Genomic DNA, 21,875 nt, shown 5'->3' with positions numbered 1-21,875 from the left:
TCTATCTATTCATCCATCCATCCATCCAACTGTCCACATAAACATATAAATAGAACTGTGGGGGAGAAAGAAAATATTAAGTAGCATTTTTTGGAAACTAGATCACTGTCTGAAACATAGTAGGTTCTCAATAAGTCGTTAACCCTCCACTACCCCCACCCATCTGCTACATACCTAAAGGAGGAGAGCATAAAAATTCAAAGTAAGATGCTTCAACTAAGACATTGTAAAAGTTACCTGCCTTCACTGAGCGTATCTGCTCCCAGATCCTTCCCGCTTTGTTTTCTTTTTCAGTATACAATAAAAAAGCAGCAGTATTTTTCATAATAGAAAAAAAACAGGAATCAACTCTAATGACCATCCACCGATGAATTGATAAATAAAATGGAATACATACATACAATGACCTGTTAATTCAGTAATAAAAAGGAATGAAGTATGGAGACATTCTGTCATACAACAGGGAGGCCCTTGAACACATTATGCTGAGTTAAAGTCCATCGCACTAGCACGCTGGGAGGCCAAGCCAGGTGGAGTGCTTGAGCTCAGGGGCTCAAGACCAGCCTGAGCAAGAACTTTTCTAGAAGTTCTCTACTAAAAATAGAAAAACTAGCCAGGCCCTGTGGCAGGTGCCTGTAGTCCCACCTACTCAGAGGCTGAGGCAAGAGGATCACTTCAGCCCAAGAGTTTGAGGTTGCTGTGAGCTAGGCTGACGCCAGTGGCATGCTACCCAGGATGAAGGAGACTCTGTCTTAAAAAACAAAAAAAAAGTCAATCACAACAGACCACAGGTGTGGTTCCATTTATGTGAAATGTCCAGAATAGACAAATACATAGCAACACAGCGGTTGCTGGGGAGGAGGAAATAAGTGACTGAATGGGTGCAAGGTTCCTCGTAAAGGTGATAAAAATATACTAAAATTGTGCTGAATACTAAAAACCACTGAATTGTCCACTTTAAATAGGTGAATTATATGAAATGTGAACTATATCTTGATAAAACTGCTAAAAAATTAAAATAACTATGTAAGTATAGTATGCGCAGAATGCAGCTTGTCTTAAAGATTTCTGGTACAGGGCAGCGCCTGTGGATCAGTGGGTAGGGCGCTGGCCCCTTATACCAAGGGTGGCAGGTTCAAACCCGGCCCCAGCCGAAATGCAACAACAAAAAAAGCCGGACATTGTGGGCGCCTGTAGTCCCAACGACTCGGGAGGCTGAGGCAAGAGAATCGCCTAAGCCCAGGAGCTGGAGGTTGCTGTGAGCTGTGATGCCAAGGACAATAAAGTGAGACTCTATCTCTAAAAAAAAAAAAAAAAATTCTGGTACATGCTCTTTGTTTCAGATGGAGGCAGTTACTAACTATTTAACTGATCCAAAACTAAGGGGGGGGGGAGGATTATAAAATGCTATCATTCCTGGGCGGCGCCTGTGGCTCAAGGAGTAGGGCACCGGTCCCATATGCCGGAGGCGGCGAGTTCAAACCCAGCCCTGGCCGGGAAAAAAAAAAAAAAAAAAAAAAGTTTAAAAATGCTATCATTCCCTTTCTTCAATAATGACTAACCATGTTCCATTAAATGAAAGGGGAAAATGGTCTGTACAAAGTTAGGCTCCTTTAGTTAACAGGGATGGGATTGACAGCTACAACTCCACTGTTTTAGGTCCTGAACCTGGTGCAATCCTACGTGACCCTCCGAGTGCCTCTCTATGTCTCCTACGTGTTTCATTCCCCTGTGGGAGCAGGAGGCTGGCAGCATTTTGACTTGAAATCCGAGCTGCGTCTCACTTTCGTGTACGACACTGCCATCTTGTGGAAGGATGGCATCGGCAGCCCCCCAGAAGCAGAGCTGCAAGGTGGGTCCATGGCACTTGGAACACCCTCCTTTTCTTACCTGCTTAGATTATTTAAGAGGATTTTTTACTGTAGCTAAAAGTAATAGAATCTACGTTCCATATATTTTCTTCTTCTATCCAATAATAAAGTAATTTCACCTTAATCACACAAAAGCTTTCTTTTAACTAAATCATATCAATGCCTTGAATTTTCCCTGCTATGTGACTGTTAAATATAAGTTTCTGCATTGCATGGACATTTTACTCTACATTTTACTTATAATCTGTCTTAGGTGAATAATCATTTATGTGTTACTTAATACAATGTATGTATTTCCCTGGGGTCTAGAAAATTGATGGAGGAAGTTCTGACTGAAAATAAGGAACGAACCCAAAGGAAAAGTGGCACATTTTTGTTTCTGAAGATGAAACATACATTTTTAAAGTCTAATATAAATAACTGTGTCTTGAATTCTAGATCTGATGCTACAACTAACTAGCTGTGTGATCTCGAGCATACGGCCTAATTTGGGGGGGGGACCTAATTTCCTCTGAATGATAGATAAAATGGCTAATATCTCTTGCTATTTTAAAATGGTGTTATTCTGGGATACATTAGCTGAGTGTCTTGAAACACAGGTTGTGAGGGCATGTTGGCCCATGAATATTTGCAAAACTTTTCTTTTCAATCTCCTTATCAGAATCATAACTCAAAGTCCAAGAACATCAAACTAATGAATCCATTGGTAGAATTGGTGCTCTTCCTGGGAATGCCCGTATCATCATGCCTGCTTTATATTTTACTAGCCAGAGGAAAATAGGGTTGATAGTGCATCTCAAACAAAAAAGTACTATCTTAAGGAAATTAAAATTTGCTTGGAGGCCAAGTATGGTGTCTCACACTGTAATCCTAGCACTTTGGGAGGAAAAGGCAAGAAGATTTCTTGAGCTCAGGAGGAATTTCAGATCAGCATGAGCAAGACCAAGACCCCATCTCTACTAAAAATAGAAAAATTTAGCCTGGTGTTTGAGTGGGCACCTGTAGTCCCAGCCACTTGGGAGGTTGAGGCAGGATGATCACTTGAACCTGGGAGTCTGAGGCTGCAGTGAGGCTGACCCCACAACACTCTAACCTGGGTAACAGAGTGAGACACTGTCTCAGTGAATAAACTAGAAAAGAACAGGATAGAATAAAAATTAGAGTTATCCAACAGATAATATGATCACCCTAAATAACCATTCCAAAATATCTCAAATGTTACAATTTGATATCTTGCCTTGGGAGATGCATCTTGATGAGCACCTGCTGTGCGTTCTCCACTTCTGCTTAAGGATGACTTCTTTCCTATTTACATCTGGAAATACATTTTGTCAAACTGTTAAGTTTCTCGGGAAAGCTCCAGAGTTTTCTTTAAGCTTACAAAATTCGGAAAGTTCTAAAGAATTCAAACCCATTTCTGCTTACCTATCCAAAGCTCCATAATTTTGACAAGTTCATTTGTCATGTCTCTCATTTTACGGCTTCATTTTTGTAAACTTATATTCTGGGGAGGGAAAAAAAATAACGTGGTCTCTTATAATTAATCAATCTGTATGTTTCATAGTAACCACCGTAATGCTCCTTAATTCATTTTGACTCCCTTTTAGACACCTTTTCTCCTTAGAAAAGAAAATGAAAATACTTCTGTCTTTTTTATTATTCAAAATTCTTCTGATAAGAATGCTTGAAGACAAGATCCATCTGCACTCATCTGGGGAGGAATTGCACCTGCCAGGTCTCGGGCTACCCGTATCCCTGTGTGTGCTCTTCGTTGCAGGTTCCCTCTATCCCACCAGCATGCGCATCGGCGAGGAGGGGCGCTTGGCCGTGCACTTCAAGACGGAGGCTCACTTCCATGGCTTGTTTGTGCAGTCACATCCCGGTAAGCCCCGTGGTCCATTCACAGCCATTCCTCATGCAGCAAGGACCCCCTTCCTCCAGATTCGCACATGTTTCTGCATGCTTCCTCATCATCTCTGAAGCCTGTAATATCACATGGATTGTATACGTGTAATTATCTCCATGAGGGCTTGATGATTTTTCAGCTTCTTCTAGCAATCCACAAAATTGCCATTTGGCAGAATTTTAGAGAAAAAGCAAATTAATTAGAATACATTTAAAAAGAAACCCTATTGAGGTCATTTTAAGTGGAGTTTTCCTTAGATGAAAAGCGCAGGAATAACAATCTCTCTGCTTTGCTTCCCTTGTAGTAACAAAACTGAACTTCGGGTGATTCATTCAACAAGCACTGTGAACAGCTTTTACCTTGTGAAAAAACTTTTTAATAGAGTGAGGGGTGGTACTCCACTTTCAGACCTAAGTTTCAGACATGTTTAATTATGTTTGTTAAGTATTGGTTTTTGCATTTTTACTAACTGATGGACTGTGCTTTGAATATCATCAATAGGGCCGCAAATACTTCGTTTTTTTTGTAAAACACATTTCATTAGAAATAATCTATTTTTTATTTGACTTTTCAAATTACTAAAGTGGTTTGCATATTTTACCAGAATGCCAACTGGTATTTAGAAAGGGAAAACAGTTCACTCACTATCTTTATATCCTTCCGTTTTCTGGGCGTGAGCTTTAACAAAGGAGAGCATAGGGCTGAGTATTTAGGAGGACAAAGAGGCTTCGTTGTATTTTGATGAGACTGAACTACAAGAAATAAAGAACTAAAAAAAAAAAAAAATCATCTTGCTTTTTGTAATTGACAGTCCTTTAAAACAAGGATTTCCTGGTCTTTCCAGTTTCCTTCCACATGTCTACCTTTCTAATAAACTGAATCTTTGTTTAGCCACAATTGCAAGCAATCTAATTAAAATTAGATTCCATTCATAAATTGGGTTTGCCCAGCTGTGTGAATACTCATAGACTATTTTAAGTTCAGCTCATGGCTTTGGCGCACAATAAATACATTCACATCAGCCTTTATTTTGTTCTTCTGACTCCTGGGAAATAGCCCAGAACAATTTGAACATTTATGTACAATTACCTTTTGACTGAATTACAAAGCAGAAACAGTACTGAACTAGGAATCAGATATTACACATCCTGGCTGTGTGATCTGGGGAAAGTGACACAGTCGCTCTCAGCCCAGTTTCTCCATCTGCAAAATAAGAATAAGTATACTAACTATGCCTACTTTGCCAGATTCCTGTAAGAATCAAAGCAAATATCGTATGATAAGATACTTTGAAAACGCTAACCTGACATGTATTTCTTTGATTTCACCACTGTACCGCGATTATTTCTGCCGTCCTCCCAGCATCCTTTACAAGTTCAGTGATCATGTCAGCTAATCATCCGGGCCTCACATTCTCCCTCCGCCTCCTAAGAAGTGAACCGACCTTTAGTCAGCCAGTGCAGCAATGGAGCTTTGTCTCCGACTTTGCAGTAAGTGACTGAGACTCTTTCTTAATTTCCCTTTTCTGCTGACTTCTGAAGACACCTCAGATTTTTAAATGAAATATATAAATGTCCTCTCCGAGGTACGTGACTACTCAGGGACATACACTGTAAAGCTGTTGCCGTGCACCACCCCACCTCATCAGGAGTACCGCTTGCCCATCACCTGCAACCCCAGAGAGCCTGTCACCTTTGACCTGGACATCCGATTCCAACAGGTATGTCTCGCAGAATCATTATCTTTTGGCAGAATCCCACTTTGTTAATGTCATAGTTTACTTGTATTGTTAAAAATATAATAAAAATAATGTATCACAACTGGATGACTTTAACTCTTGCATGATGAGAAAAAAGAAAGTCAGCTCAAGCAGTCAGTGGTATTTAGTCCCATTTACAAAATGATTTTGCTTTCATAAGAAGGACAAAATCAACATTACAATTCCCTAAATTGGTTTGGTTGGACATAAAAAATTACAATGCAAAGGCCAGGTTAGGCAGTCCCTCACACCTGTAATCCTAGCACTCTAGGAAGGCGAGGCAAATGGATCACTTGAGCTTGGTTATGGAGACCAGCCTGAGCAAGAGCAAAACCCCATCTCCACTAAACTTAGAAAAAACTAGCTGGGCATGGCGGTGGGTGTCTGTAGTCTCAGCTACCCAGGATGGTGAGGCCAGAGGATTGTTCAAGCCCAAGAGTTTGAGGTTGCTGTGAGCTATGACACCAGGGCACTCTACCCAGGGTGACAGAGTGAGACTATGTCTGCAAAAAAAAAAAAAAAAAAAAATACAAAGCAATGTTTCGTCACAGTGTACTGTTAGTGTGAGTCTCTGTGAACACTGTGTCTGTGCACCATCAGAATCTCCAACAATGCATAAAGGCCCTTTACGCTTGGTCATAGGTCAGTGATCCAGTGGCAGCTGAGTTTAGCTTGAACACCCAAATGTACCTGCTCTCCAAGAAGAGTCTCTGGTTGTCTGATGGATCCATGGGATTCGGACAAGAGAGCGATGTCGCTTTTGCAGAAGGTACCACTTTACAGACGAGAGGGCTGCTGTGTTGGTCACAGGTGTCCGTTGTGCTTTGCTCCGCGGACACTCTGTTGTGGGGAAGGGCAGAATTATATCTTCTGTCATGGATTTCAGAATATAACTAAGTATCTACTGTGGCAAGTGTACGAAGTCATTTAAATTAGTTTTTTGTTTGTTGTTTGTTTATTTTAATACTGAGGAAGCTAACCTCTGTCTCCCTTACTAAAGTGACTTTTGGAACAAGCCTAGATTTTTTTTCTTGAATGTTTTGTCAATTTGTGTGGAATCAAATGCTACATCTCCATAACATCTTAAATGAGGCAAAGATTGTGCCTGTCTTGTTCAAGGTTGCAACTCAGCACCTGGCAGAACACTTAGCACCCATGGTGAGGTTTAGTGATAGCTGTGAAGTAAGTGAGCCAGTGCCCGGGGGTCCCATAAAGCAAGTAAAGCTGTTAGCCTTTTCATTGATACTTTCTTTCTTTTTAAATTTTTTTTAATTTCAAATTAATTGGATGGTACAAATGTTTAGGTTACCTTGTTATCACTTCCAAGGTAAAGTTCAACTTGTAGTTGAGCCCTTCACCCAGGGGGCGTGCTGAACACCCTCACATTATGCACGTTAGGTGAAATCCCACCGTTGCCCTCTCTCCCCCCCTCTCCTCTCCCTCTTTTTCCCTCCCCCTTGCTAGACATATTTGTGTTTTATCATTCATGTGGGCATATAATTATTTATATATTGGTTTCATATTAGTATTGAGAACCTTGAATTTTTTTCATGATGTTTTCTTTCTTAAGTTATTCTATATTGTACACATATGAACTTATATCTTACCAACTAATTTACTTACGTAAACTGGACTTCAACCACAACGGGATATTATGAGCATCAAATTATAGGGCAGACCTTGCAGTGATTCCCACTAGTGACTAAGCATCTGAGACTCCATAAATCTTAGTCACTTGTGGTCAGTCTGTAGGGTGGTCTTATCTGACCCGTGAGAGTGGACCAGATCTTGAAGCTAACACACAAAGGCCTTCAAGATTGGATGGCAAATTTAGGGAGCAAAGGAAATAATCTCTGTGTCATGATTGTCATACACCTTATCACGTAGCACAAGTAACATTTCCACATATCTGTTTCAGGTGACATAATTTATGGCCGTGTCATGGTGGATCCTGTCCAGAATTTGGGTGAATCCTTTTACTGCAGCATTGAGAAGGTGTTCCTTTGCACGGGAGCAGATGGCTATGTCCCCAAGTACAGCCCAGTAAACGCAGAGTATGGCTGCTTGGCTGATTCGCCTTCACTCTTGTATCGATTTAAAATTGTGGTAAGTGCTTTGGCCCAGATAGATTGGGTAAGTGTTTTATAAAATTGGGTAAAATAATGGTAAGTGCTTTGAACTAGATAGATTTTCAAATCTCAGCCTTTTTTGTCTTACATTTAAAAACAATATCTTCGTTTTAAATTGAACCAGAAAGCAACAGTTTATGGAAATTTGTACTTGCACAAAACTAACAGGAAAACATTCTGTCCTTGCAAAAAGTTGGCGCTATCTACAGCAATTACCATTTCCCTCATTGCGTACAGGACAAGGCCCAGCCAGAAACACAAGCCACCAGCTTTGGAAGTATCCTATTTAATGCCAAACTGGCTGCAGATGACCCTGAGGCCATTCTCTTAGTGAATCAGCCTGGATCGGATGGATTTAAAGTTGACTCCACACCACTCTTTCAGGTAGGCCGAAAACAAGCTCGCTTGCAATAGCCACGTAACCACATGCAAGTCACTGAACGTTCCTGCGTCTCAGGTGTCCCGTGTCTCTGTGGCCGGAATGGTACCGTCACATAGAGTTGGTGACTAGGACGAGGAGTATCAACCACACAGCCCCACGCAGGGCCTATGGCCTTTTGTAGACTCTAGTTTTTATTAATATGTTAGTATTATTTTAAGACTATGTGTGACAAAGACTCTTACTCAGCCCAGAACATAAAATTAAACTGACAGTTGGATAATTTGCTTCTCTATTCAAACTTCTCTCCTATTGTCTTTTCATGAACGTGTTAGAGGGATCTGTGTGACCTGCTAGTCACAGGATAGCAGTGGCACATGGCACACAAAATCTCCACTCTCAAACGTTTCAGAAACCAAGATAGAAAATTCTGACTCATGGGCTGTGCCTGTGACTCAAAGGAGTAGGGCACCAGCCCCATATGCTGGAAGTGGTGGGTTCAAACCCAACCCCGGCCAAAAACTGGAAAAAAAAAAAAAAGAAAGAAAGAAAATTCTGACTCAGAAGGTGGAACAAGACCTTCTGAACAGACCAACTCTACAGCTTTAGAGACGTGTTTACATTCTGAGTCTTTGGGATATCAAGTGCATCCTTTAGGGTATTTATTAAGAATCATCCAGGCAAAATGCAGGCTGGAGAAATATGTTATTCTTATTCAGTCTATGAAGGGAATTTTAAGAAGGCATATTCTGAATCTTTTCAAACAAGAAGTTAAAGTCTGATATTTTTTGTTTTCATTTTTAACATTAACTCTCAAAATATGTGGCCTCTCTAAATCTTGAATGCTTCAAAGAATCATCAGAAAATCTCTCCTTCACCCAGGCCCTGGAAAGGCCTGAAAACTGATTTCAGCCCCTCTGCATGGTCTTACACGCACATGAATAAGGAGCAAGATACTCTAAGAAAGAGTCCTGCCCTGCCCGTGCCACCAACAAGCTGAGTGGCATTGAATAAGTCACTAACTTCTCTGTATTCTTATTTACTCTTTTTTTAAATGAACAGGCTAGACTATGTAATATCTGCTTCTTTAGAGTCACATCCCGTGACTGCTAGTGCCAGGTATTTATCAGTACATGGTCCCTTAACAGATGCGCCGAATGTATTTTATTATGCTGTATCCAAAGCCTTGGATAGTCCACTCATTCAGAAATATCGAATAAATTAATTCTGTAGACTAAATGAAATTCTCTTTTATTATTATCTGTGCAAATAGATGATCATACATCAGGTATAGTCTCTAATTCCCTAACGACGGAGTTGTGTTTTCTAGGTGGCTCTGGGCCGAGAATGGTATGTACACACCATCTACACAGTCAAGTCAAAAGACAGTGCCAGTCGAGGCATCGGCAAGAGAAGTGTGGAGCACCACTCTCTGGTCAGTCATGGGAAGCCCTGCGCAACCACCAAGAGCCGGAAGAAGAGGGAGGTCAGGGGCACCCCCGCTCTGGCCTGGGAGATAGGTGCTGAAAACAACCGGGGAACCAACATCCAGCATGTGGCCCTGGACTTCACCAGCAAGAGGCAGATCCCCCAAGGGAGGGTTCCTCCGGAGGGCGTCCTGCCCCGGGAGCCCAGCACTCCCAGCTCCGAGGTCAGCCTGGTCACTGTCATGGGAGGTGTGGCGGCGGGGTTACTCGGCATCTGCCTCATGGTCATCGCAGTGATGATGTGCCGGAGCAAGGAGGGTGTCAGGGGGAAGGACGCCCCGAAGAGCTCTGGCAGCGGCGAGCCCATGATGTTCCCGCACAGCCGCCAGGATGACAGCTCAGAGGTTTGACGAGCACAGGTGGAATTCAAGTGCCATTTTTCCTCAAGTGCCTCAGAAAAGATCACGGTAGAACCTCAGATGCTTCTGGTAAGCTGCAGACACCTGGGGACGTCGGTGATGAAGCTGCTCAGAAGACCTGACCATACTAATATACTTCGATTGGATTTCTGTCTGTTCTTCCATGCATCAAAGGACAAATTAAGACCACCTCTTTCCTCATGCCCAGAAGGCAGCAACGATGTATGTACACTTACACAAAGCCATAGACGCACAGTGAGGAGTGTACTTGTTCAGACATATTCTCTACACAGTGGAGATGAGACTATTTAAAAGGTGCTGACAGACTCCTTCTGAAGTGGGAAGAGAGTCTACTGTTACTGTGTTAGCGTGAACTTTGAAGGTGCAATCACCCCATTGTTTGTTCATTATATAACAGCTTACTACTGGAACCAGTAATCTGGAAAAATGGTGGACACACTGTTGATTATGACAAGTTTTCAAATAGATGAAGACAGCGTAGAATTATGACCAGGGGTAACTCAACCCACAAACCACTTTATCTGCTATTTGGGAGAAAGTGAAAGGAAAAATAGAAGGGAATTCATTCACTCCCATCTGTATTGCTTCTCATCCTCATCAGCCCCTCCTTGTTTCATTTGCTCATTTAATGTTAAATTAAACCAAAGATACGTTAATTCTGGAGGAGATTTGTAAGAGAGACTGCTCTGTTTTGGGTACGTAGTGAGGAATAGTAGAGCTTTTGAATGGTGGTGTTCCTTATTGGTGCTACATTTGTGGGAAATGGGTAGGTTGGTGATGTCTGGATGACAAAGAAACGGCACAGAGTTAGAGTCACTACAAGACAATGTTCTCCAAGAACTGAGCCTGGATATTTGCAGTACTGAACCCATGAATGATAATGAGAAACATCATTACAGATGGCAAAGGGAGAAAGTGGTATTTATTACTATAATGTGTGCAACCAGAGTGCCTCTTACGTATCTTTAAGAGTAAAAGAGCATTTTGACAGATGAGGTTATCAAACCAACTTCTTCTTGGGTCTTATGTGAACGTCTTAATCTGGTGACAGTCAGTACCAACCATCTTTTGATTGGAATAGGAAAGCAACACTGGAACCAGCACATTGTACCCCTTGATTGCACAAATGTGCACAGCTATGATTTAACAATCAAAAATTAATAAATAAATAAAAAGAAAGCAACACTGGTACTAGGAGAGGGATAAGAGTGTGATACTCGCCTCTCTTCTTTCAGGCAGCTCTAGACTCTATATTCAAAGTCCTGTTAAAAATAGAACAGACTGTAGCATCTTTCCATTGAGAAATTTAGAGATGCTACCCATATCTCAAAGGCTCCCCACCCCAGGACTTGCAGAATGAGGAAGTTCTCCATAACCCAGGAATCCATCTATCAAAATAGGAATACCTCGTAGCATCCCCCTCTCTTCGGCTCCCCCTTCTGCAAGGTGCTTGGCTACTTCTTTGGCTACCTCATAATTTGTATAGGAATGAACACGAATTAAGCAGCTTCAAACAGTGTAGATGCTTATGTAGACTGCTGGAGAAAGTATTCTCAGTCAACTTTCTGAAATTATAGTAATTAACAGCTTCAAAGTCTAACTATTATGCAATTTTAGGGTCTCTGGTGGTGAATAGGGTAACCAGTGGGACATTATTACAATGTCTGTTTTGAGCCTTTGGGACAGACTACCTTTATATCCAATTTCACTCTATAATGGGTGTTCTAATGAGACTACTGTACATAAGTTGGACAGCTCATAAAATACAAGACATGTCTATTCTTTTGTCACAAAGAGTAATTTCTCCTTCCAGCCCATCTTCCCTCTGTATCCTCTTTCTATCATCTTCCCTCCCTTCTTCCCCAAAAGAGACCTCTCTGTGGGAAATAGGCAGATAAAGCCTTCTTAAGGACAAGATACTGGATCTTTGCATCATTTTCCTAATACCTGTTTACTAAGTGTATAATTTAATAGGCCTTAATATTTTTAAAAAACACTTTTAGTGGGAAAAATAAGGCAAAAAATATTTTTTGCTAAATAAAGCAGATCCTTATTTTCAATACTTTATTTTTAGAGACCTATTTTGGTATTAGCAGAATAAATACATAACATAACTTCTTGTAGAGACCAGGATATAAGTAATAAGTAACTTCTTAGATACCCAGTAGCTCTGAGCCCAGCCAAGGCCTTATTGATATTATACAATAAAGACAAAATAAATAAATAAATGAATATTACCGCTCGTGGGTCTCCTAAGCATATGAACCATGAAACATCAAAATAAATAAGTATAATATATTTTAATGGTGGTCTTATTTGTTTCCATTTATTTCCTTAGTTCACATTTATTGAATGTTCACCTAAGATTAATTAGCTATTCTGACAGATTACATAGAAACCACACTACTGTCCCATCCCTGGGCAGATTATACTTGAATGTGGCTGTTTGTTTGGACTGAAGTGTCAGGGTTTCATTAGCTTCTCTCTAGACCAAGAATACACCAGAATCTATCTGTGAACCACAATTTAAAAATCTCTCCTGGACACCAGCAGTAGAGTCTGCTCTTTTTCATCAAAAAGAACCCAACCTGTCATAGAGCATTCTGATGGCAAATCTAATACAAATTATTTCAAACCAGTCATTTAATGGAATGGACCTTCACAATCCCACGCCGAGGAAGTGTACTGCAAAGCTGTGGGGCGCTGTGCATTCCTCTGTTGCAGTGGAAGAGAGGCCCACTTTATTCCAAGAGTGAGAGGTGGCACTAAACTCCTTTCCCAGCCTTCAGCATCATCTGCAGCCCTGGAGTCCACCTCTCACAAACACCCACAGTGCTGGAACGATACCAGTGAAGTCAGCTAGAAATGGGTGCCGAGCCACTGCCTACACAGCATTTGTGCTAAGTACCAACTCTTGGCTCCCTAGGAAGGGATTTGGTTCTCTAAGCAGCAAAAGAGCTTCATTATCAAGTCACCTAATCTCTAGTTCTTTTCCAGGATGCCAACTCAAAAGTCAACATTAAAAACGAAAATAGACCATGTAAAAATTACAGAAAGCCATTCCTTATGCATATCAATGCTAAGAGTTAAAGTATTCCCAGGTTGAGACATGTTAAAGTGCCAACAATACAGCTAAATATAATGACAGATTTTTGAAGTTATTTCTGCTACCTAATATTAACTTGGAAACTAGTTCAGTCCTTTAATAGGAAAAAGAAAAAGGGTTTTAATGATGCAAACTTTCTACAAATTTGGAATGTTCGTAATTGTTTTAATCTGAAAACAGTCCTGTTAATCCTTCTTTCAAACAGTCCTGTCTTCGTTAACCATCTGGCAAGTCAATGGGATACAAATATTCAGTCAGTTCAACTTACCAATCCAAATGTAGGATTTGGCAGGAAACGTTTTCCTTACTAATGCCAGTGTGTCGCGCACACACACACACACACACACACGTGCATCCACACACGTACACACATGTACACATACACAAACACACACTCATATAAAAACAACCAAACAACTCATTTCTAGAAAGAGATAAAGGCATAGTTCTAACTGAAATGGCTCATATGAAGATTAAACAGAAGGTCAATAGAAAGATTATTTTAAAAACATACCATCATGGGAGTTGCCTTAGCAATAGTTCAATGGTTGATACATTTTTCCTTAAGATATTTTCCAAGAATTGGTGCAGCATTGCATGGCCATGACATGAAAATTCTTAGGAAATATTCTTCATAGGTTCAAAGTGCCCCTAGATGTCTGTTCACCTCTTTTCCGTATTCTTTGATGCTAAGGAGGAAAAAAGGCTTTTAGATTTGAGTAGCTATTTTGATTTCAATAAGAGGCTTTAAAATAGAAGAACATGAAAAATAAAAATAAGGGAGAATGTGATATTCTCCTGCAGTTTCCACCAAAAAGATTACATAGAAAACTTTTCTTTCTTTTTTTTTTTTTTTTGAGACAGTCTCACTCTGTCACCCTGGGTAGAGTGCCACGGCATCACAGCTCACAGCAACCCCAAACTCCTGGGCTCAAGTGATTTTCCTGCCTCATCCTCATGAGTAGCTGGGACTACAGGCACCTGCCACCATGCCTGGCTAGGTTTTCTATTTTTAGTATGGGCAGGGAGTCTCAGTCTTGCTGAGGCTGATCTCGAACTCCTGAGCTCAGGTGATCTTCCCACTTCTCAGAGTGTTAGGATTACAGGCGTGAGCCACTGCACCCAGCCTCAATAAAGAAAGAAAACTGTCTCTCTTGAACTAAAGTTAATAAAATATACTCATGTGAGTCTCTCTTTTGATTTATTGGGAGAAAAAAATCAGAATATTAAATTTGCGAACTTTTAAACAGTTTTGCCTTCCATCTTTCCAATGCACTTAGTTCCTTTCCCCTCAAATTTGTTTGCTGTGTGTTTATTTTTTAGTATTTGCTAAAGAATGCCATAAACTAATGTAGCAATGCCATCTACATTTGTTTTCTTTCTATTTGATGACCTAGCTTTTTCTTTTTCTGAGATTTTTCATTCTACCAGTGATGGTTTTCTACTCATTTTGAAACTAGTACCATTTTCACTGTGTAGTTAACGTTCTCTTGCTTCCAAAAACCAGTAAGTCCAGCCAAGATCTGTGACCTTATCCCCTTCTCTATAAAATGTTAAAGCTTTTAGGTGAAAGAAAAGAGAACTTCCTGAAAAATACAAAAGCATCATTTAAATCATGCGATGATGATCTTTGCCTTGATTTTTCTCTCAGTAAAGGTTCAACATTGACATTTAAGGTATTAAAAAAATCCCTTTAAGGATTCACTTTTTTGATTAATTTTTCTTAAATCATAACTATATATTTATAGGGTACGATGTGATGATTTGATATACAATGTGGAATGCTTAAACTGATTAACGTAACCATCACCTCACTTATTTTTTGTGATAAGTCATTTATAATATACTCTTTGTTGTTTTGAAATGTATCCTTGCATTTTGCACATTAGGTGAGATCCCACCAAATGCCCTCCCTCCACTCACCCTCCCCCTCCTCTCCCCTCTTTCTTTTTTCCATTCTTGAGATACTTTACTAAGAAGAATATGTTCCAGCTCCATCCAGGTAAACATAAAAGATGTAAAGTCTCCCATCATCTTATGGCTGCATAATATTCCACGGTGTATATATATCACAATTTGTTAATTCATTCATGGGTTGATGGGCATTTGGGCTGCTTCCACAACTTGCGATTATGAATTGAGCTGCAGTAAACATTCTGGTGCAAATGTCTTTGTTGTAAAATGATTTTCGTTCATGTGGGTAGATACCTAATAATGAAATTGCAGAATCAAAAAGGAAATCAAACTTTTAGTTCCTTAAGAATTCTCCATGCTTCTTTCCAAAAAGGCTATATTAGTTTGCAGTCCCACCAGCAGTGTGGAAGTGTTCCCTTCTCTTAACATCCATGCCAACATCTGCAGTTTGAGGATTTTCAGATGTGGGCTAATCTTACTGGAGTTTGGTGATATCTCAAAGTGGTTTTGATTTGCATTTCTCTGATGATTAAAGATGATGAGCATTTTTTCATGTGTTTGTTGGCCATTTGCTTGTCATCGTCAGAGGAGTTTATGTTCAAGTCTCTTGCTCACAAAGAAATGGGATTATTTGTTCTTTCCTTATTAATTTGAGTTCTTTTGTAGATTCTAGTTATCAGACTTTTGTTGGAATCATAACCTGAAAAATTCTTCTCCCATTCTGAAGGCTGTTTGATTTACTTACTGTGCTCTTAGCTGTGCAGAAGCTTTTTAGCTTGATCAGATCCCAATCATATATTTTTGGTGTTGCTTCAATGGCCAGGGGATCCTCCTCATAAAATATTTTCCCAGGCCAATATCTTCAAGTGTTTTCCCTGAATTTTCTTCTAGTATTTTTGTAGTTTCATGTCTTAAGTTTAAATCTTTTATCCAATAAGAATCAATTTTTGTTAGTGGTGAAAGGTGAGGGTCCAGTTTCAGTCTTCCACAGGTCGCCTGCCAGTTCTCCCAGCACCATTTGTTAAATAGGGAATCTTTCCCCCAATCTGTATTTTTGTAAGGCTTATCAAAGATCAAATGATGATATGTAGTTGGGTTCATCTTTAGATTCTGTATTCTGTTCCATAGATCCACATCTCTATTTTTTGACAGTACCATGCTGTTTTGATCGCTATATATTTGTAGTATAACCTGAAGTCTGGTAACATGATGCCTCCTGATTTGCTTTTATTTCTAAGTAATGTATTGGCTATTTGACTTTTTTTCTGATTCCATATAAAGCAAAGTACTATTTTTTTTTAATTTCTTTAAAGTATGATATTGGTGCTTTGATAGGATTGCATTAAATCTGTAGATTGCTTTGGATAGTATGAGCATTTTAACAATGTTGATTTTTCCCAGCCACAGGCATGGTATGTTTTTCCTTTGTTAACATCTTCAGCTATTTCTTTTCTTGGGTTTCATAATTCTCTTTTGTTAAATTAAATTCCCAGGTATTTCATATACTTTGGCATAGTATATGAAAGGAATAGAGTCCTTGACTATATTTTCAACTTGACTGTTGTTGGTATATATAAAAGCTACTAATTCAAAAGTATTGATTTTGTATCCTATTGATTTTGTATCCTGCTATATTCCTTGATCACTTCTAAGAGCTTTGTAGTTGAGTCCCTGAGGTTTTCCAGGTGTAAGATCATGTCATCCATGAAAGGTCAGAGTTTGATCTTCTCTGACCCCATGTGAATTCCCTTGATCCCCTTCTCTTGCTTCCTTGCCATGGCTAGGACTTTCAGTACTACGTTGAATAGCAGTGGTGATGATGGGCATGCTTGTCTAGTCAAAGATCTGAGTAGAAATGTTTTCAATTTCATTCCATTCACTATGATACTGGCTGTGGGTCATCAGTTTAGGAAATATCCCATCTAAGCCTATTTTTGTAAGTGTTCTAATCATGAAAGGATGCTGGATATTACCAAAAGCTTCTTCCACATCAATTGATAGAATCATGTGGTCTTTGTTTTTTATTTTATTTATGTGGTGTATCATATTTATAGATTCACGTATGTTGAACTGACCTTGTAACCCTGGGATAAAACACAACCTGATTGTGGTGTATAATTTTTTTGATGTATCTTTGAATTCTGTTTCCTAGGACCTTATTGAATATTTTTGCATTGATATTCATTAATACTACTGGTCTATAGTTTGCTTTCTTTGTTGGGTTCTTTCCCGGTTTGGGGATCAGGGTGATATTTGCTTCATAGAATGTGTTGGGGAAGAGTCCTTCTTTTTCTATGTTTTGGAAAAGGTTATGTAATATATGTACTAGTTCCTCTTTGAAGGTTTGGTAGAATTCTGATGTGAAGCCATCTGAATTTTTTATAGTTGACTTTTGTATAGCAGATTCTGTATAGTCGATGCTATTTCAGTGCTTGAAATAGGTCTATTCAAAATTTCTAATTCTTTCTGATTGAGTCTAGGAAGGCGGCATGCTTCGAGGTATTGATCCATTTCCTCCAGTCCAATTTTCATATTTCTGAGAATTTTTTGTAGTAATCATTGAGGATTATGTGAATTTCTGTGGTATCTGTTGTTTTTTCTCTTTTATCATTTCTGCTTGATGTTATTAGAGATTTTACTTTTCTGTTTCTGGTTAGGCTAGCCAAAGGTTTATCAATTTTTTTAATCTTTTCAAAGAATCAACTTTTTGTTTCATTTATCTTCCCAATAATTATTTTGTTTTCAATTTCATTTAATTCTGCTCTTTTTTTGGTTATTTCTTTTCTTCTACTAAGTTTGGAGTTGGATTGTTCTTCCTTTTCCAGTTGCTTGAGATGACCCATTAGGTTGTTGACTTTCTGATTTCTTGATGAAGGCTTCTAATGCTAGAAACCTCTTAGTGTCCCACAGGTTTTGATAATTTGTGTCTTCATTATCATTATTCATTTTGTTCCAAAAATTTGATGATTTCCTTCTTAATCTTGTCTTTGGCTCAGCTGTCATTCAGACTAAGGTTATTTAGTTTCCATGACTTGGTGTGAGTATGAAGATTTCTGTTGCTATTGAGTTCAACATTTATTCTCTAATGGTCTGAGAAGATACAAGGAATAATTTCTATTCTTTTAAATTTATTGAGGTTAGACTTCTGTCCTAAGACATGATCAATTTTGGAGGATGATCCATGGGCTGATGAGAAGAATATGTATTCAGTTTTATTAGAATGAAATGTTCTGTAGATGTCTGTTAAGTCCACTTGTTCAAGGGTCAAGTTTAAGTCCATTATTTCTTTTTTAGTTTCTTCTTGGAGAATCTATCCAGAACTGACACAGTGGTGTTAAACTCTCCAACTATTATAGTGCAGAAAGATATCAAATTGTTCGTATCCATTAGGGTTTGCTGTGTAAATTGAGGAGTATCATGGTAGGGTGCATAAACATTAATTATTAAAATCTCTTCATGTTGAATGTTTCCCTTGACAAATATGTATTCATCCATGTCTTGCCTTATCTTCCTTGGTTTAAATTCTATTATATCTGCGAATAAAATTGCAACCCCTACTTTTTTCTGATTTCCATTTGCCTGTATTATAGATGTTCATCCCTTCACCTTGAGTCTTTTTTATCCTTTGAGGAAAGATGAGTCTCTTGTATCCAACAAATTTTACCTGGCCTGAGTTTTTGTATCCAGTTAGCCAACCTGTGCCTCTTTAGAGGAAAATTTAAGTCATTCACATTAATTGAGAGAATTAATAGGCATGGTAGTGTTTTGGCCATCATATTTTTCAAAGGTCCAGTCAATATTTTTAATCCTTTCACCATTGTGGAAGTTAGGTTAAGTTTGATAAATTCTGGGTGAGATTACTTTGGTGGTAGACCATTGTGCTTGTCATTATGGAAAATGGGTCTAAGCATTTCCTGGGGAGCTGGTTTAATTACAGAAAATTTCTTCAACATGTGTATGTCAGTAAAGTATTTGATTTCTCCATCACTAATGTAACTCAATTTAGCTGGATACAGGATCCCGGGCTGAAAGTTATTTTGTTTTAGAATATTGAAGGTCGTTGACCATCCTCTTCTGGCTTGACAAGTTTTGGATGAAAGATCTGCAGTCATTCTAATATTTCTCCCTTTGTAGGTAATGTTTTTCTTATGTCTGGCTACTTGCAGGATTTTCTCTTTCATACTAACTTTGGCAAAGTTAATTACAATGTGTCTAGGAGATGCTTTATTTGGATTGAGTCTTGCTGGGGTTCTGACACTATCGACCCTGTTTCCCTGAAAATAAGACATCCTCCGAAAATAAGACCTCCTTACTGGAAAGATAAGCTGTCCCCTGAAAATAAGACCTAGCGCATCTTTGGGAGCACACCTTAAAATAAGACACTGTCTTATTTTCAGGGAAACAGGATACTCTCTGAATATCTGTATCTCTTGCAATGCTTGTGAAATTATCTTCCATAATGTCTTAGAGTAGAGTGTCTGTGCCTTTAGAACCATCCTCTTCTCCTTCATGAATTCCTATAAGTCAGGTGTTTGATCTTTTGGAATGTCCCACAACTCTCCCAGGGAATGTTCTGTTCTTGTTTTACATCTTTCTGCCTCTTGGAATGCTTGGGATCGTTCAAAAGCCTTGTCTTCAATTTCCGAGATTCTTTCTTCTGCTTTCTTAACTCTATTACTGAGGGAGTCTACTGTATTTTGAAGCTCCTTGAATAACTTTTTTATTTCCTTGAACTCTGCTATCTCTTTTCTCATTATGTACACATCCTTGGTGACTTTTTCTTTGAATGCATTAATTGCTTGAGACAACTTTAGAACTACTATTTGGATTTCTATTCCCATCTTTTCCTCTATTCTATTTATCTTATTTGCCATCCATATTCTGAATTCTATTTCTGACAATTCAGCCACTTATAGATGAATGGCATCTTCCCTTGTATGTCCTTTGCCATTCCTTGAGGGAGTTGATCTACTCTGATTATTCATGTTGCCAGAGTTCTTCGGCTGGTTCTTCCCATGAGTATTTTCTGCAATTTGGCAATGAAAACTGGTAGGGTGAGATTGGGTTGGGTACCCCTGAAAGTGAAGTTAATCAGCTCTTTATCAATGAGCTGGGGCTTGTGATTGTGTCTTTTCCCCTACAGCCTTACAAAGGTCCCTTTCAGAGCTGCAGCCTGAGTCTCTGAGGACCTGCTAGGTGACACAATGCAAGCTGGCTCTCTCTTGAAGTCAGCCCCCCTCTACACAATCCTAAAGAGTCATGGTACTAGGCTAAAATCTTAGCTGAGGAGATATACAAGCAACTGCAGCACCCTGACCCCCATCAGAGACAGCTGGAGGAGGAGAATAAGTACTTTCATGCTACAAAACAGCTGCTGCTCAACCTCAGAGGGTCCTCAGATGGACAACCCAGGTTGAAAGTTCTAATCAGATTGTCTCGGGAAGTACAATCACTGCTCCACAGGGAAAGTTCAAAGGGTCTCCAGAGGCCTGATTGTAGAAATCCACAGGCAGTTCTGTCCTGCAAACCCAAGGTGATGGAGCCTTGTCCCCTCCAGTTACCTACTGAGTCAGAAAAGATCGCCCACTGTGCACCATGGCAGAGTGTCTTTCTCTTCTGCCGGTCTCTTTCTTCCCATGCCCCACCTACAGCTCGAGTCACTATTTCCGTGCTGCTGTCCAGCAGCCCACACAACGCCCAGGCCTCTCAGGGAATTGCCAAACACCCTGGGCTCTGCAGACCTTCAGACTGCAAGGCAAGTGGAGAAGGGTGGACTGGGAAGTTCAGAATTGAGGGGAAAGTATTTGTTCAATTTTATGCCAGGCAGGATGATGCCTAGGCTCACAAGTGGGACCTCCCTGGAGAAGGAGGACCACTGTTTAGCTGCTCTCTCCCGTGGGATAAACCAAGAAGTATTTTGTTCCCTGCTTACTTCCAGAGAGCCTACAGCGAGCCTGACAGTAAAAGAGCATTGTCCATTTAATACTGTATTTTCCTGTGTATAGTATGCACTCTCTTGGGGGAGGGGTCTCTGTCCACTTGGTGATGGGCTTTGTACCTGGAATTTGTTTTCTTGGAGTGGCAGCTTGCCTCAGCAGACATGATGTGCCTTTGTCTATCTTATTCCCTAGCTATCTCCCCACTTCTGGCTTCACCTAGTCCACTCGTGTGCAGTATCTCTCTCTCTGGACAGGAGCCTCTGGGGAAAGCTGCCTCTAGTCAGCCATCTTACTTCCTCTGATTGCCTTTGAGGATTTAATTGAGTAAGAATAAAAGTCAAACATCACGTACATGAAGTTCTTCTAGATGACTAGTTTACAAGAAAATAACCGAAAGAAACTATTAATATGTTAACAGCATAACAAATACTTGGGGGGGAAAGTGCATACTATACACAGAAAAATACAGTATTAAATGCACAGTGCTCTCTTTTACTGTTAGCCAGGTGCTGCCAACACTGGTTATATTATTATTTAAATACTTTCAATAAATTTCTACTATGGATATTTATTTTTTCCAGTGTTTGAATCGTCCTCTCACACAAGAATTTTCTGTGTTGTACCTTAGAGAAGAAGAAAAAGGTACGGTAAATTTTTTTAAATAACATTGAAAATAAAGAGCAGTGAAATAAAAAAATCACTCAGAAATACAGAAAAGGAATTACTGGTATGAATAAAAGATCATTTCTCTACAAGCTAAAACTAAGCACATTACAAAAAGCAGTACAAAGCAGAATCTTTCATTTGGACTCCAGGAACTCAAGTTTGGGTGAGACATGTTTAGGGTCCATTTGTCTACAAGAGAAAACTTTATGCAGAGCAAGGAGCTGTGTGTTTTATAATTGTATTAAGTGCCTGCTTCCTGCCCATGTGCCCTCCATAGCACTTAGTAAATTTATATTTATCTAGCCACTGAGTGACATAGCTGTGTGTAATGGAATTATT

General features: G+C 39.5%; 1 protein-coding gene across 1 annotated transcript in view; it reads left to right on the top strand.

Moving 5' to 3' along the window:
* The window catches only part of FREM2 (FRAS1 related extracellular matrix 2), a 170,479-nt gene extending 158,305 nt beyond the window's left edge, over positions 1 to 12,174 (top strand). Inside the window, exons 17-24 of the mRNA XM_053563919.1 lie at positions 1,660 to 1,852; positions 3,649 to 3,753; positions 5,140 to 5,267; positions 5,363 to 5,497; positions 6,179 to 6,305; positions 7,455 to 7,642; positions 7,903 to 8,049; positions 9,375 to 12,174. Of these exons, the coding sequence (XP_053419894.1) occupies positions 1,660 to 1,852; positions 3,649 to 3,753; positions 5,140 to 5,267; positions 5,363 to 5,497; positions 6,179 to 6,305; positions 7,455 to 7,642; positions 7,903 to 8,049; positions 9,375 to 9,881 (1,530 nt within the window). The 3' untranslated portion in view covers positions 9,882 to 12,174. The remainder of the gene's footprint in view (positions 1 to 1,659; positions 1,853 to 3,648; positions 3,754 to 5,139; positions 5,268 to 5,362; positions 5,498 to 6,178; positions 6,306 to 7,454; positions 7,643 to 7,902; positions 8,050 to 9,374) is intronic.
* Positions 12,175 to 21,875: the final 9,701 nt, after the last annotated feature.

This window comes from Nycticebus coucang, chromosome 15, assembly GCF_027406575.1.
Source record: "Nycticebus coucang isolate mNycCou1 chromosome 15, mNycCou1.pri, whole genome shotgun sequence".
Taxonomy (NCBI): Eukaryota; Metazoa; Chordata; class Mammalia; order Primates; family Lorisidae; genus Nycticebus; species Nycticebus coucang.
Note: the sequence above shows the minus strand (reverse complement) of the source record. Positions and strands in the feature narration are given on the sequence as shown.